General features: G+C 51.6%; 1 protein-coding gene across 2 annotated transcripts; it reads left to right on the top strand.

The window, feature by feature from the left end:
- Positions 1 to 14: 14 nt before the first annotated feature.
- On the top strand, positions 15 to 6,231 carry LOC140386672 (tubulin alpha-1D chain-like). Of its 2 annotated transcripts, none has more exons than XM_072469224.1 (4): positions 15 to 49; positions 1,922 to 2,144; positions 3,916 to 4,064; positions 5,174 to 6,231. In XM_072469224.1, the coding sequence occupies exons 1-4, from the start codon at positions 47 to 49 to the stop codon at positions 6,146 to 6,148; spliced, it is 1,350 nt and encodes a 449-aa protein (XP_072325325.1). In that variant the 5' UTR covers positions 15 to 46; the 3' UTR covers positions 6,149 to 6,231. The 2 variants fall into 2 exon arrangements, with proteins under 2 accessions (XP_072325325.1, XP_072325316.1); XM_072469215.1 differs by lacking the exon at positions 15 to 49 and adding an exon at positions 55 to 96.
- Positions 6,232 to 14,676: the final 8,445 nt, after the last annotated feature.

The following is a 14,676-nucleotide window of genomic DNA, read 5'->3' on the forward strand; positions in this document are numbered from 1 at the left end:
CCCCAACATTAGCCAGCTTACAGAGTAGGAAAAGCTGGCATATGAAATGGTGAGTGAAGTGAACTGCAAATGGCCAGTTTGTCTCAAGACTTTGAAGTAGGAAGTGAATTTTTAAATGTTGTTTTCATGTTAAGGTGTATAGGTGGAGCCTGTGTTTTGTGGTGATTCACAGCTCAACTCTCCTCTTTCCCCCCCCCCCCCCCACCTGCCCAGATCTTAGTTCATTCAAAGTTGGGAATTTTGCAATTAGATGTCTCTCAGTTTGCAATTGGTTAAAGATTGTATTGTATCTATTATTATTATTAGTCTTAAACAGTATTTATTATTAGTCTATGTCAAGCCCACTTGTTATGTAGAACTGACTGACTGTGGACATGTGCAGGAAATGTTCCATCTGGAGTTACAGCACAAATAAGCAGTCGATTTCCCTCCTGAAAATAGTCACTGTAAATAGTCACTGTTGGTTCTCTTGTCTGAGTCAAAGGTCATGACCCACTTCAGGATTTGAGTGCAAAGGTCTCAGTGCAGCACTCCCTCTGTTTCACAAGTACTTTTGGGAAAAGTTCTGTATCATATTGTCTTGCTATGCGAGCTTTCTTTCTTTTGTGTTACAGGGGTGGGGGGATTTGTTTGTAAGGTTGAAAATTTTGTTAAAAAATTCTTAATAAATATATATATTTTTTTAAAAAGTACTTTTGGGTGAGATGTTAAACTGAGGTCCCTTCTAATCTCTCGGGCGGATGTAAAAGCCCCCATAGTCTTACTTTGAAGAGCAATGTCCTGGGCCAATATTTATCCCTAAATCAAGTTCCAAGTCCTTGCTGTTCTGGGGGGATTGCTGTTATGCAATTGGCTTGGCTACCACTGCCCCATGCCCTGATGGCAGTGACTACACTTCTGAAGTACTACCTGGGCTCAAAGCATGTCCTGAGGTTGTTGATTATAAAGGCTTATAAATTTAAGCCTTTCTCCTTTTGACCCTCCAGTTCGTTGTCTTTGAGTAGATGTCCAGTTCAATTCTCTTTTTTAAAAAAAAAAAAGTAAATTGTACCCAATTCACTTTTCCAATTGGGGCAATTTAGCGTGGCCAATCCAACTACTCTGCACATCTTTGGGTTGTGGGGGCGAAACCCACGCAAACACAGGGAGAATGTGCAAACTCCACGGACCGTGCACAGGGCTGGGATCAAACCTGGGACCTTGGCACTGTGAGGCAGCTGTGCTAACCCACTGTGCTGTCCCCAGTTCAATTCACTTTTGAAGTGGGTTCTTATGGACTCCGATTTCACCATCATACGCGAAGGGTATAAAATTCTCTCTTCCTTTCCAGTTCTTCTGTCAGTCACTTTTAAATCTATGAACGCTGCTTACCAATCCACTCTCCAGATGTCTCCTTCCCCGCTCCACTCCCAACTCCAGATGTCTCCTTCCCCGCTCCACTCCCAACTCCAGATGTCTCCTTCCCCGCTCCACTCCCAACTCCAGATGTCTCCTTCCCCGCTCCACTCCCAACTCCAGATGTCTCCTTCCCCGCTCCACTCCAAACAAGCATCTAAGGTTTGAGCAGCCTTGGGCTCTAGGTTTTTTCTTCAAAACTGAAGACCATGAGATGGGAAAGTGAGTTAATCAATATACATATTTTCAGATGTGGGAAATGTTCCTGGGTTTTGGGAGATCCAAGAGGCCAATCAAAATCCAGGGAAGTCTTTTTGCTCAATGTGGAATTTGTTACCCAGGAGTAATTGTGGGAAATGGCATAGACGGATTTAAGAGAATCTGGGTGCAGACGTGAGGGATCGGGGATTAGAGGGAAATGCTGAGGGGTGGAACAAGTCTCATGTGGCGCCTCAATTAATATTGCAATAAATATTGATGGAACATTTGTGCTAGTTCCTCAAACGCATTTCTTCTTCCCTTGCAGCGTGAGTGTATCTCGATGCATGTTGGCCAGGCCGGTGTCCAGATGGGCAATGCCTGCTGGGAGCTGTACTGCCTGGAACATGGTATCCAGCCTGATGGGCAGAGACCTAATGCCAAAGGTGCTGGCATGGCGGATGACTCCTTTGACACCTTCTTCTGTGAGACCGGAAATGGGAAACATGTGCCCAGGGCAATCTTTGTGGACTTGGAACCAACCGTGATTGGTAATTGTGGCACTCAAATTATACTATGCTTGGTTTTAGCAAGGAGAAGGTCTTGCACCTAGTCCCTGAACAGTCCTTGTTTCAAACACCGAGAGGGTGATTCTCCGAGCCCCGTGCCGGGCCGGAGAATCGCTGCCACGATGCCCCGACGCCGGCGAGTGATTCTCCGATGTGCGGAGAATCGGTGCCATTTGCGCCGGCGTGTTTGGTGCGGCGCGGGCCGCCGGCCCAAATGGGCCGAACGGCTGCGCTGATATGACAAGCGTCCTGCCGGCACCATTCATCCCTGGTTGGTGCCGGCTGGAACTCTGCGCGAACGGTCAGGGGGCGGCCTGTGAGGTGGGAGGGGGGGCTCCTTCACCAGGGGGGGGGCGCCTCCGATGGCGTCTGGCCTGCGATTGGGGCCCACCGATCGGCGGGCCGGCCTCTTTCTTCTTTCTCCCCCCCCCCCCCCCCTTCCCGGGCCTACTTTCTGGCGCGGCCGGCCCCTGAACACCGACGCCATGTTGGGTCGGGGCCGGCGCACTAAAGAAGTCCCCCACGCATGCGTGGGGTTGGCGCATCCGTCGTACCCGGGCCTGGTTCGTGCCGTCGTGAAATGATGATGGCGTGAACACTTGGGCTCCATATTGGAGAATCGCCCCCTGAATATCTGTTTTAATATCTATTCTCCCTTTCTCTTGTGGATTAATTCTAAAAATGATGAATCTTAACCATTCCGGGGAGATAACCGAATTCTTTGTATCTATCGCTGTGGGTTGGAGGGGGTACAGGTAGAGCATGGGGCTGAAGTCAAGTTGCAAATGTTCTCAAATATATAGATTGAAGGGGCAAGATAATTGACATATTTAGAGTTAATTGGCTTGACTACGCCGACTGTCTCTGGAACAGTCCAGAATCTTTAAGGACTCATTACTTGGAGGCATTGAGAGGAACTTCACGCCAGAGGTACAGAAATCTGCAACCCTTTGCAAAAACCTGTTTGAGGCTAATAGAAAAATTCCAAGCTGAGATTGCAAGCTGGGTTGTGCAAAGAACATTAAGGGGTGTGTAGAAGATGGGTAAATTTAAAGATGTGATCAGCTGTGATCTAATTGAATAGTGAGACAGGCTGGAGGAGCTGAATGATCTCCTTATCCTATGGTACGTTGAGATTTGACCCTGGGGGGGACACCCATGTTTAGGCTGGAATAGAGTGATTTCTTTTTCTCTGGGAATCGAGCAGCATGGAGTGGATGGTAAAATGGAGTTGGAAGCCCAAGATCAGCCATGAGGGAGAACTGGTTAGCACTGTTGCTTCACCGCTCCAGGGTCCCAGGTTCGATTCCCGGCTTGGGTCACTGCCTGTGCGGAGTCTGCACGTTCTCCCTGTGTCTGCGTGGGTTTCCTCCGGGTGCCCCTGTTTCCTCCCACAGTCCAAAGATGTGTAGATTGGCCATGCTGAATTACCCTTGGGTGTCCAAAAAAGGTTGGGTGGGTCACTGGGCTGCGTGGATGGGGTGGAGGCGTGGGGTGCTCTTTCCAAGAGCCGGCGCAGACTCGATGGGCCGAATGGCCTCCTTCTCTGCTGTAAATTCTATGAACGTATCGAATGGCAGAGTCAGCCTGATGTGCCGAATGGTCTACTCCTGTTTCTTATCTTCTATCAAAGAGATAAGAACTTGGCCACCTGTATTCCTGTATTTGTGTGGGATGTCTCCTACAAAATGAAAAAGTTAATACAATTTATGATGCAACAGTGCTGCTAAACTATGAACTATATTTTTCAAAGGTGAGGTCCGTACTGGCGCCTATCGCCAGCTGTACCACCCCGAGCAACTCATCACCGGGAAGGAAGACGCTGCCAACAACTACGCTCGAGGGCACTACACCATCGGCAAGGAGCTGATCGAGTCCGTCTTGGACAGAATCCGTAAACTGGTATGGGTAATGTGATGTGGTGAGAACCTTGCATTGGGAAATGCGTGATTGGATATGACAATATTGAATACGGTGCACCATTCTCAGTTTCCACCCAATGGATTGATTTGTCCAGCTGATTAAGGTCAAGGGGGTGTTCGAAACCCAGTTTTGATGCTTGGCAAGCAGCTGTTGACAATGCCCGAGCATCCATTAAGGCGGTACATACCAGGGAGGCTCCGGGTTGGTTGCGGTCGATTGACCTCTTTGCTGGTGCAGGTGTATAGACCAAATGGCTTTTGGTTCATTCTGCCAGTGTTAGACCTAACCTCCAGACTCTGTGGGAATGTAACATCTGTCCAATTGACCTATCTCTGGTATGTCAACCTGCAGTCCCTGTGGACGCCCTGTATATATCAAGATGGTATTTAAAACATTTATTTAATTTTTTTTTAAAATTCCCAATTCAACTTTGTTGCAAGGGGCAATTTAGCATGGTCAATTCACCTACCCTGCACATCTTTGGGCTGTGCTGTGGGGGAGACCCCATACAGACGCTGAGAATGTGCAAACCTGGGGCCGGGATCTAACCTGGGTCCTCGGTGCTGTGAGGCAGCAGTGCTAACCACTGTGCCACCGTGCTGCCTTATTCAAGATACTAGTATGAGTGAATCATGGAATTTACAGTGCAGAAGGAGACCATTCAGCCCATCGAGTCTGCACCAGCCCTTACAAAGAGCACCCTATTGAAGCCCATGTATCTACCCTATCCCCGTAACCCAGTAACCCCCACTTAACATTTTCCGGACACTAAGGGGCAATTTAGCACGGCCAATCCACCTAACCCGCACATCTTTGGACCATGGGAGGAAACCGGAGCACCCGGAGGAAACCCACGCACAGCACAGGGAGAACGTGCAGACTCCGCACAGACAGTGACCCAGCTGGGAATTGAACCTGGGACCCTGGAGCTGTGAAGCAACTGTGCTAACCACTATGCTACCATGCTGCCCTCATTGCATCATTGAATAAGATCAGGGTGAACCCATGCTTGGAAGAAGGAAATATTCTCCCAGATAATGGGAGGTTTGTTTTATGTTTGCGAGTAACTATGATTTTCACCTTCTTAGGCTGACCAGTGTACGGGTCTTCAAGGTTTCCTGGTCTTCCACAGCTTTGGTGGAGGCACCGGCTCTGGGTTCACCTCCCTCCTGATGGAACGTCTCTCCGTCGACTACGGCAAGAAGTCCAAACTGGAGTTTTCAGTCTACCCGGCTCCAAGGATCTCCACCGCTGTGGTCGAACCCTACAACTCCATCCTGACCACTCACACCACCCTCGAGCACACTGACTGTTCCTTCATGGTCGACAATGAAGCCATCTACGACATCTGCCAGAAGAACCTGGGTGTGGAGCGTCCGGGTTACGTCAACCTGAACCGGCTGATTGGCCAGATTGTGTCGTCAATCACGGCATCGCTCCGCTTTGATGGAGCACTGAACGTCGACCTGACAGAATTCCAAACTAACTTGGTGCCTTATCCTCGTATCCATTTCCCTCTAGTAACATACGCCCCGGTAATCTCAGCTGAGCGAGCTTCCCATGAGCAACTGTCTGTGGCAGAGATCACAAATTCCTGCTTTGAAGCAGGCAACCAAATGGTCAAGTGTGACCCTCGCCGTGGAAAGTACATGGCCTGTTGCCTACTCTACCGCGGTGATGTGGTGCCGAAAGATGTCAACGCCGCCATTGCCACCATCAAGGCCAGGCGCTCCATCCTGTTTGTTGACTGGTGCCCAACTGGTTTCAAAGTGGGCATCAACTACCAGCCTCCCACTGCCGTACCCGGTGGGGACCTGGCCAAGGTGCAGCGAGCCGTGTGTATGCTGAGCAACACCACGGCCATCGCTGAAGCCTGGGCTCGCCTCGATCACAAGTTTGACCTGATGTACGCCAAGCGCGCCTTTGTGCATTGGTATGTGGGAGAGGGGATGGAGGAAGGGGAGTTCTCAGAGGCCCGTGAAGACATGGCAGCTTTGGAGAAAGATTACGAAGAGGTTGGTACAGATAGTGTAGCTGATAATGAAGATGAGGAGGAATTCTGAACTTGCAAATCTGTTTTACCAAACTGCTGTAATTTTGATCATAGAATTGACTCTGGCAATAAATTATTTTTGTTCAACTGCAACTCCTTCCTGCATGTTGTGTTGGCAGCAATTCCCATTCTCCCAAGTTTGTCCCTTTTTTCTGTGTGTGGGGGGGAGGGGGGGTCCTGTCTCTACAACTGATCATGTGGAGATGGAGCCAAGGTGCAACTTAAAGGGCGCTGAGGGATATCAAATCTAAACTCCAGCATTTTGGAGATCATTGCCCATTGATTGAGGGGATTCTTCCTGACGTTTCCCTGAATGACCGAGCTGAAATTAAAGTCTTCACTTTCTCTCTTCACCCAATTGGGTAATTTTAGTCGTTTAGAACGGAGTATTGTTCAAAGGAGACATGTCATTTTGTCTTGAAAGGTGACGAGCTTCTTGTCTCTTTGTTTTTTAATATTTTTAATTGCTGTTGCAAGCACATGGCCTGATTTGCGCAACCTGCCTGTGAAATTTGACTACAGATAAACTCCCAGTACTGTAACTTGCCACTGCAGCCTCCAGTCAAGTCTTTCCTGTTTGCATTGGGCAGTACACTGGCGGCCTGCTGAATCTAATCTCTCCGGTTGGTGGTGGGCACTGGTAATGGATTGAACTACACCAGAATGGTTCAACTTTACCCTTTATGGTAGCAAGCGAATCCCACATTCTCGTCGGATAAAGTTTCTCGGGTGACTAGCTTTCCTCCCAACCCCCCCCCCCCCCCACTACAAAACACTACAGAACCGGGACAAGCCCTTCTGCCCACCAAGCCTGTACCGCTCGTGATACCAACCTTGGCCGAAGCCCTCAGCACTTCCTTGTGCCGTCTCCCTCTCTAATGAAGTGAAAATCGCTTTTGTCGCAAGTCGGCTTCGAATGAAGTTACTGTGAAAAGCCCCTAGTTGCCACATTTCGGCACCTGTTCGGGGAGGCCGGTACAGGAATTGAACCCATGCTGCTGGCCTTATTCTGCTTTACAAGCCAGCTGTTTAGCCCATTGTGCTATACCCATCCTACCCATGTATTTGTCAAGATGCCTTTTGAAGCCGTTAATGTATCTGTTTCCACAGCCTCCCCAGGCAGCGTGTTCCAGCCACTCACCACCATCTGTGTTTATATATTTTTTAAAAACCTGCCTTGCACATCTCCTTTAAAATTTGCACCAAGGACCTTAAACCTATGCCCCTTGGTGACTGACCCCTCCACCCTGGGAAAGAGTGCCTGCCCATCCACTCTATCCACGCCTCTCAATCTGGTACACCTCCATCAGGTTGACCCTCAGCCTCCGTCTTTCTAATGAAAACAGTCTGAGTCTATTCAGCCTCTCCACATAGCTAACACCCTCCAGACCAGGCAACATCCTGGTAAACCTCCTCTGCAGCCTCTCCAAAGCCTCCACATCCTTCTGGTAGTGTGGCGACCAGAATTGTGCGCAATATTCCCAAGTGCGGCCTTGCCACAATGACCCTTGTCAACCTTTACAGGTGCACCATAGAAAGCACCCTCCCTGCTGCATCGCAGCCTGGTATGGCAACTGCTCGGCCCAAGATCGCAAGAAACTAGAGTCGTGAACAGCGTCCAGCGCCCAGTCCATCACACTAACCCGCCTCCCATCCATTGGCTCTATCTGCATCTCCCACTGCCTTGGGAGGGAAGTGGGCAGCATAATCAAAGATCCCTCCCACCCGGCTTACTCACTCTTCCAACTTCTTCCATCGGGCAGGAGATACAGAAGTCTGAGAACACGCACGAACAGACTCAAAAACAGCTTCTTCCCCGCTGTCACCAGACTCCTAAACGACCTGCCTATGGACTGCCCTGATTAATATTTCACCTGATTCTGGTGTCAACGTATTTGCATTATGCACCCTGTGTTGCCCTGTTGCCCTATGTGGTAGTCACCACTGTTTGTATAATACGTGTATTAGACGTAATATGGTAAGGCTCCTGTACTACAGATACGGGAGTAGGTCCCTGCCTGTTGGCTCCGCCCACTAGGCGGAGTATAAATGTGTGCACTCACTGAACTGCTGCCATTTTGGTAACGGCTGCAGGAGGCAACACATCTCTGCTTAATAAAGCCTTGATTACTCTCTACTCGCGTCTCGTCGTAATTGATACTGCATCAATTTATTAAGCAGAGAATTTACAGCGATGGAACTACGCATCAAGCCAGATCGGCTGCAGCTGCACCCTCGAGCAGCCAACGCCACGTCGGCCTTCGACCACTGGCTAGCTTGCTTTGAAGCCAACATCGGATCAGCGACAGAACAACCCTCAAGGACAGAAACTCCAGATCCTGTACTCACTGGTGAGCTCCGATATTTTTCCTCTTCTCCGGGATGCACCCAACTACACTGAGGCCCTGGCGCTTCCGAAAGGGAACTACATCCGGCCGATCAACAAACTCTACGCCAGGCACTTCCTGTCCATGTGGCAACAACTCCCCGGTGAGTTATTGGAAGATTTCCGGCGTGCCCTGCACATCCTGGCGAGGAACTGCGATTGCCAGGCAGTTTCGGCCGTTTAACATTCCGAACTCCTAATCAGGAACGCTTTCGTTACGGGCATGGGGTCGGCGTACATCCGCCAGCGCCTCTTAGAAGGGGGTACGCTCGACCTCGCAGCGACCAAGCAACTCGCGACCTCACTAACGGTAGCCTCCCGCAATGTACAAGCGTACGCCCCCGACCGCACGGCGCCCCCCTCCTGGACATCGTGGGCCCCACAAGCGGCCGCCCCCAGCCAACCCCAAGCCTGCGCCGCGCGGCAGCCAGCCAACCCCCGGGGGGCCAAGTGCTATTTCTGCGGGCAGACAAAGCACCCCCGGCAGTGCTGCCCGGCGCGGAGCGCAAGGCCTGCGGGAAGAAGGGACATTTCGCTGCGGTGTGCCAGGCCTGGTCGATCGCCGCTGTAACCAGGCCCATTGTTCCTGCACCCCCCACGTGCGGCCCATAGGCACCGCCATTTCCGTCCCCGCAGCCCACATGCGCCTCAGGACTCCTGCTCGTTGGGCACCTCGTCTGGCCGCTCATCGCCCGCCACCGCCGCCGACCAGCCCGGGGCCCACCAACACCAGCCGCAGCTCGCCTCCATCACGCTCGACCAGTCCTGGCTGCACAACCTCAACCACGACGACGACGGTGAAAGTCGATGGCCACAAGACACCTTGCTTTCTCGACTCCGGGAGCACAGTTTTATCCACCTCTATACGGTAAGGCGCTGCTCCCTCGCGGTACACCCCATTACTCAAAAAATTTCCCTGGCCTCCGGATCCCACTCCATGGAGATCCGGGGGTACTGCCACCCTCACCATCCAGAGCGTAGAGTTCAGCAACTTCCGGCTCTACGTCCTCCCCAACCTCTGCGCTGCCTTGCTACTCGGCCTGGACTTCCAGTGCAACCTCAAGTCTAACTCTAAAATTCAACGGACCCCTACCACCCCTCACCGTTTGCGGCCTCACGGCCCTTAAGGTCGACCCACCCTTCCCGTTTGCAAACCTCACCCTGGATTGCAAACCCATCGCCACCAGGGAACAGACGGTACAGTGCCCAGGACAGGACCTTCATCAGGTCGGAGGTCCAGCGGCTACTGCGGGAAGGCATCATCGAGGCCAGCAACAGCCCCTGGAGAGCCCAAGTGGTAGTTGTAAAGACCGGGGAGAAACACAGGATGGTCGTTGACTACAGTCAGACCATCAATCAGTACACACAGCTCGACGCGTACCCCCTCCCACGCATATCTGATATGGTCAATTAAATTGCACAGTACCGGGTCTTCTCTTCAGTGGACCTGAAATCTGCCTACCACCGGCACCCCATCTGCAAGGCGGACCACCCATACACCGCATTCGAAGCAGACAACCACCTTTACCACTTCCTTAGGGTTCCTTTCGCCGTCACTAATGGGGTCTCGGTCTTCCAACGGGAGATGGACCGAATGGGTGACTGGTACGGACTGCGGGCCACCTTCCCATACCTAGATAACGCCACGACCAGCAGGACCACGACGCTAACCTTTTCAAATTTCTCCACACCGCCAAACTCCTGAACCTCACGCACTTCTCCTTGTTATACCTGTTCAGCACCAACCGCTTAGCCATCCTCGGCTATGTGGTGTAAAATGGAGGTCTAGGGCCCGACTCCGACCGCATGCGCCCCCTCATGGAACTCCCCCCGCCCCCACTGCTCCAAGGCCCTCAAACGATGCCTGGGGTTCTTCTCCTATTATGCCCAGTGGGTCCCTAACTATGCGGACAAGGCCCGCCCACTCATCCACTCCACAGTTTTCCCCTTGATGGCTGAGGCCCACCAGGCCTGCAACTGTATCAAGGCTGACATCGCTAAGTCGGACGAGACCCTCCCCTTGCAGGTCGAGAGCGATGCATCAGACATCGCTCTGGCCACCACCCTCAACCAGGCAGGCAGACCTGTGGCATTCTTTTCCTGCGCTCTCCATGCCTCTGAAATTCGGCACTCTTCTGTCAAAGGGGGCCCAAGCCATCGTAGATGATGTGCGGCATTGGAGGCATTACCTGGCCGGCAGGAGATTCACTCTCCTCACTGACCATCGGTTGCGTTCATGTTCAATAACACACAGCGGGGCAAGATCAAAAATGATAAAATCTTGAGGTGGAGGATCGATCTCTCCACCTACAATTTTTTTTATTTATTTATTTTTTTATTTATAAATTTAGAGTACCCAATTATTTTTTTTTTCCAATTAAGGGACAATTTAGCATGTCCAATCCACCTGACCTGCACATCTTTGGGCTGTGGGGGTGAAACCCACGCAGACATGGGGAGAATGTGCAAACTCCACACGGACAGTGACCCAGGGCCGGGATTCGAACCTGGGTCCTCAGCGCCGCAGTCCCAGTGCTAACCACTGCGCCACATGCTGCCCTCTCCACCTACAATTACGAGATTTTGTATCGCCCCGCGTAAGCTCAACGAGCCCCCCGATGCCCTATCCCGGGGTACATGTGCCAGCGCACAAGTGGACTGACTCTGGGCCCTACACGATGGTCTCTGTCACCCAGGGGTCACCCGGTTGTTTCACTTCATAACGGCCCGAAACCTACCCTACTCCATTGAGGAGGTCAGGCCTGTCACCAAAGACTGCCAGGTCTGCGCGTAGTGCAAACCGCACTTCTACCGGCCAGTCCGTGCGCACCTTGTGAAGGCCTCCCGCCCCTTTGAGCGCCTCAGCATGGACTTCAAAGGGCCCCTCCCCTCCTCCGACCGAAACACTTACTTCCTGAACGTGGCCAATGAATGCTCCAGATTCCCCTTCGCCGTCCCATGCCCCGATATGACGTCTGCCACAGTCATCAAAGCCCTCAATTGCATCTTCACCCTGTTCGGTTTCCCCGCTTACGTCCACAGCGCCCGGGGATCCTCCTTTGAGTTATGAGTTCCTGCTCAGCATAGGCATGTCCTCGAGCAGGACGACCAGCTACAACCTCCGGGGAAACGGGCAGGTGGAGAGGGAGAACGGGACGGTCTGGAAGGCCGTCCTGCTGGCCCCACGGTCTAGAAAATCTCCCTGTCTCCCGCTGGCAGGAGGTCCTCCTCGACTCCCTTCACTCCATTCGGTCACTCCTGTGCACCGCGACGAATGCAACCCCCCCATGAACGTCTCCTTGCCTTCCCCAGGAAATCCACCTCTGGGGTTTCGCTCCCAGCATGGCTGGCAGCTCCAGGACCCGTCCTCCTCCGCAAGCCCGTTCGGCTTCACAAGGCGGACCCGCTGGTCGAAAGGGTACAGCTGCTGCATGCGAACCCGCAGTACGCCTACGTGACGTACCCCGACAGACGCCAAGACACAGTCTCCCTCAGGGACCTGGCACGAGCTGGTTTCACCCCCCCCCCCCCCCCCCCAACGCACCCCACCACAGCCCCCGCTCCAGGACGATCCGTCCTCCCATTGGTCCCACCTGGGGATGAAGATGAGGACTACACGCTCCCGGAGTCACCGGCGACGGAGCCAGTGCCTGCATTGACACCGGGACTGCGGCGCACACAACGGAGGATCAAGGCACCCGACCGGCTAAATTTGTAAACATCCACCAAACTGTACACTTTAAAAATTTTCACAAACCTGTAAATAGTTTTCCACTACCCCCGCTGGACTCCTTTTTTTAACAGGGGGTGAATGTGGTAGTCACCACTGTTTGGAGTATAAATGTGTGTGCTCACCGAACTGCTGCCATTTCAGTAGCAGCTGCAGGAGGCCACACATCTCTGCTTAATAAAGCCTCGATTACTCTCTACTCCCGTCTCGCCGCGATTGATAGTGCATCACCCTATTATGTATTTTCTTTTCTTTTCATGTACTAAATGATCAGTTTGAGGTGCTCGCAAAAAAATACTTTCACTCTAGCTCGGTACACGTGACAAGAAACCAATGCAACCCAAGTTTCTCTGTCTTCCCTTGCTCAACCATTTTTATTCCCACTCATTCTGTCAATCCAGCTGTCCCTTGACTCTATTCCATTCGGCTCCTTCATACCAGTGATCATACCAAGTTGCATGAGATATTTTTTTTAAAAAAAAATGTTTATGGGCAGCACGGTGGCGGAGTGGTTAGCACTGCTGCCTCACGGCACTGAGGTCCCAGGTTCGATCCCGCCTCTAGGTCACTGTCTGGGGGGAGTTTGCACATTCTCCCTGTGTTTGCGTGGGTTTCGCCCCCACAGCCCAAAGATGTGCAGGGTAGGCGGATTGGCCACGCTAAATTGCCCCTTAATTGGAAAAAATGAATTTATTAATTATTAAAATTTATATCTTTTTTTAAAAAGGTTTATTGAAAAACGTGTTCATTATAAACAAAATGATGTAGAACAATTAACTGTTGCAATGACAAACAATCAAGAGGATGTGGAGGCTTTAGAGAGGGTGCAGAAGAGATTTACCAGAATGTTGCCTGGTATGGAGGGCATTAGCTATGAGGAGCGATTGAATAAACTCGGTTTGTTCTCACTGGAATGACGGAGGTTGAGGGGCGACCTGATAGAGGTCTACAAAATTATGAGGGGCATAGACAGAGTGGATAGTCAGAGGCTTTTTCCCAGGGTAGAGGGTCTTTGTTCTTTGTTTAGAGCACTAATTAACTTGCCCCCTCCCCAACCCCAACACTAGCCCCCTCCCAACCTCCAACACTAAAGCAACTGAATGTGACTAGTTCCTTTTAAAAAAGGAAATGAATGGCTTCCACCTTAGTTAAAAACCCTTCCACCGTCCCTTAATGGTGAACTTAACATTCTCCAAGTGCAAGAAAGATATGAAGTCACCCACTCAAGCTGAGGCACTGGGTGGAGTAAAAGACCTCCACTCAATCAGAACTCTTCTCCAGGTAGGGCAGCACGGCGGCGCAGTGGTTAGCACTGCTGCCTCATGGCGCCGGGGTCCCAGGTTCGATCCCGGCTCTGGGTCACTCCGTGTGGAGTTTGCACTTTCTCCCCGTGTCTGCGTGGGTCTCATACCCACAACCCAAAGATGTGCAGGGTAGGTGGATTGGCCACGCTAAATTGCCCCTTAATTGGAAAAACAAATAATTAGGTACTTTAAAATTTATTTTAAAAAAAAAAGAACTCTTCTCCAGGCTATTAACGGGGCAAAGGTGAGGACATCCGCCTTTATCCACACATGCAGCAATGGTGAGTCTGATGCCCCGAAAATGGCACCACCAGACATGGCTCCATATAAGTATCTCTGACCTGCTGTTGAAGATAGGGATCGAAAAGCTTGCGAACTTGGAACAAAACCATAACATATGAGTGTGGTTAGCTGCCGCGCCCCCCCCCCCCCCCCCCCCCCCGCCCCTCCCCCGCCGAGAACAATGCTCACACTGACCTCCCACCCCAGAGAAGAAGAATCTTTTCATCCTCACCCTGGTCAGATGGGCCCTGTGCACCACCTCGAATTGGATCAGACTGAGCTGAGCACAAGAGGAGGTGGAGCGGACCCTGGGAAGAGCATCACCCCACACGTCCCCACCCAGAATAGGACCCAATTCACCCTCCCATTTCACCTTCACCTCATTCAACAGAGCTGACTCCGCTGATGAGATCTGGCCGTATATGCACAAAAATGATTCCCCCACCAGACCCGACCAAAGACAAAATCCTCTTCAACGGGGAGGAAGGTGGTGCCTTGCGTGAAAAATCACAAATCTAAACTGATTGGGACCAGGGAGTTGAAATTTCTCCGACAGCTCCTTAAAGCTGCAGACTTTCCCTCCACGACCAAACTCTTCCCCTCCCATGACGTAAACATCGAGACCAAACACGCTGGCAAAAGGAGGTGATAATTACAGATAGGGGGCAGAAAACGTGCTGTCTGAACTGCTTCCAGATTCTCAGGGTGGGCACCCACCGCTCCGGGATTTGAGGACAATCTTGCCTGAGAGAACGGCAGTGATGCGGTTACTAAGGCACCAAGGGCGAGAACCCTCACAGGACCTCGCCTCCACTTGCCCCGACATGAAACCCGGA

This window comes from Scyliorhinus torazame, chromosome 2 (assembly GCF_047496885.1).
Source record: "Scyliorhinus torazame isolate Kashiwa2021f chromosome 2, sScyTor2.1, whole genome shotgun sequence".
NCBI lineage: Eukaryota > Metazoa > Chordata > Chondrichthyes > Carcharhiniformes > Scyliorhinidae > Scyliorhinus > Scyliorhinus torazame.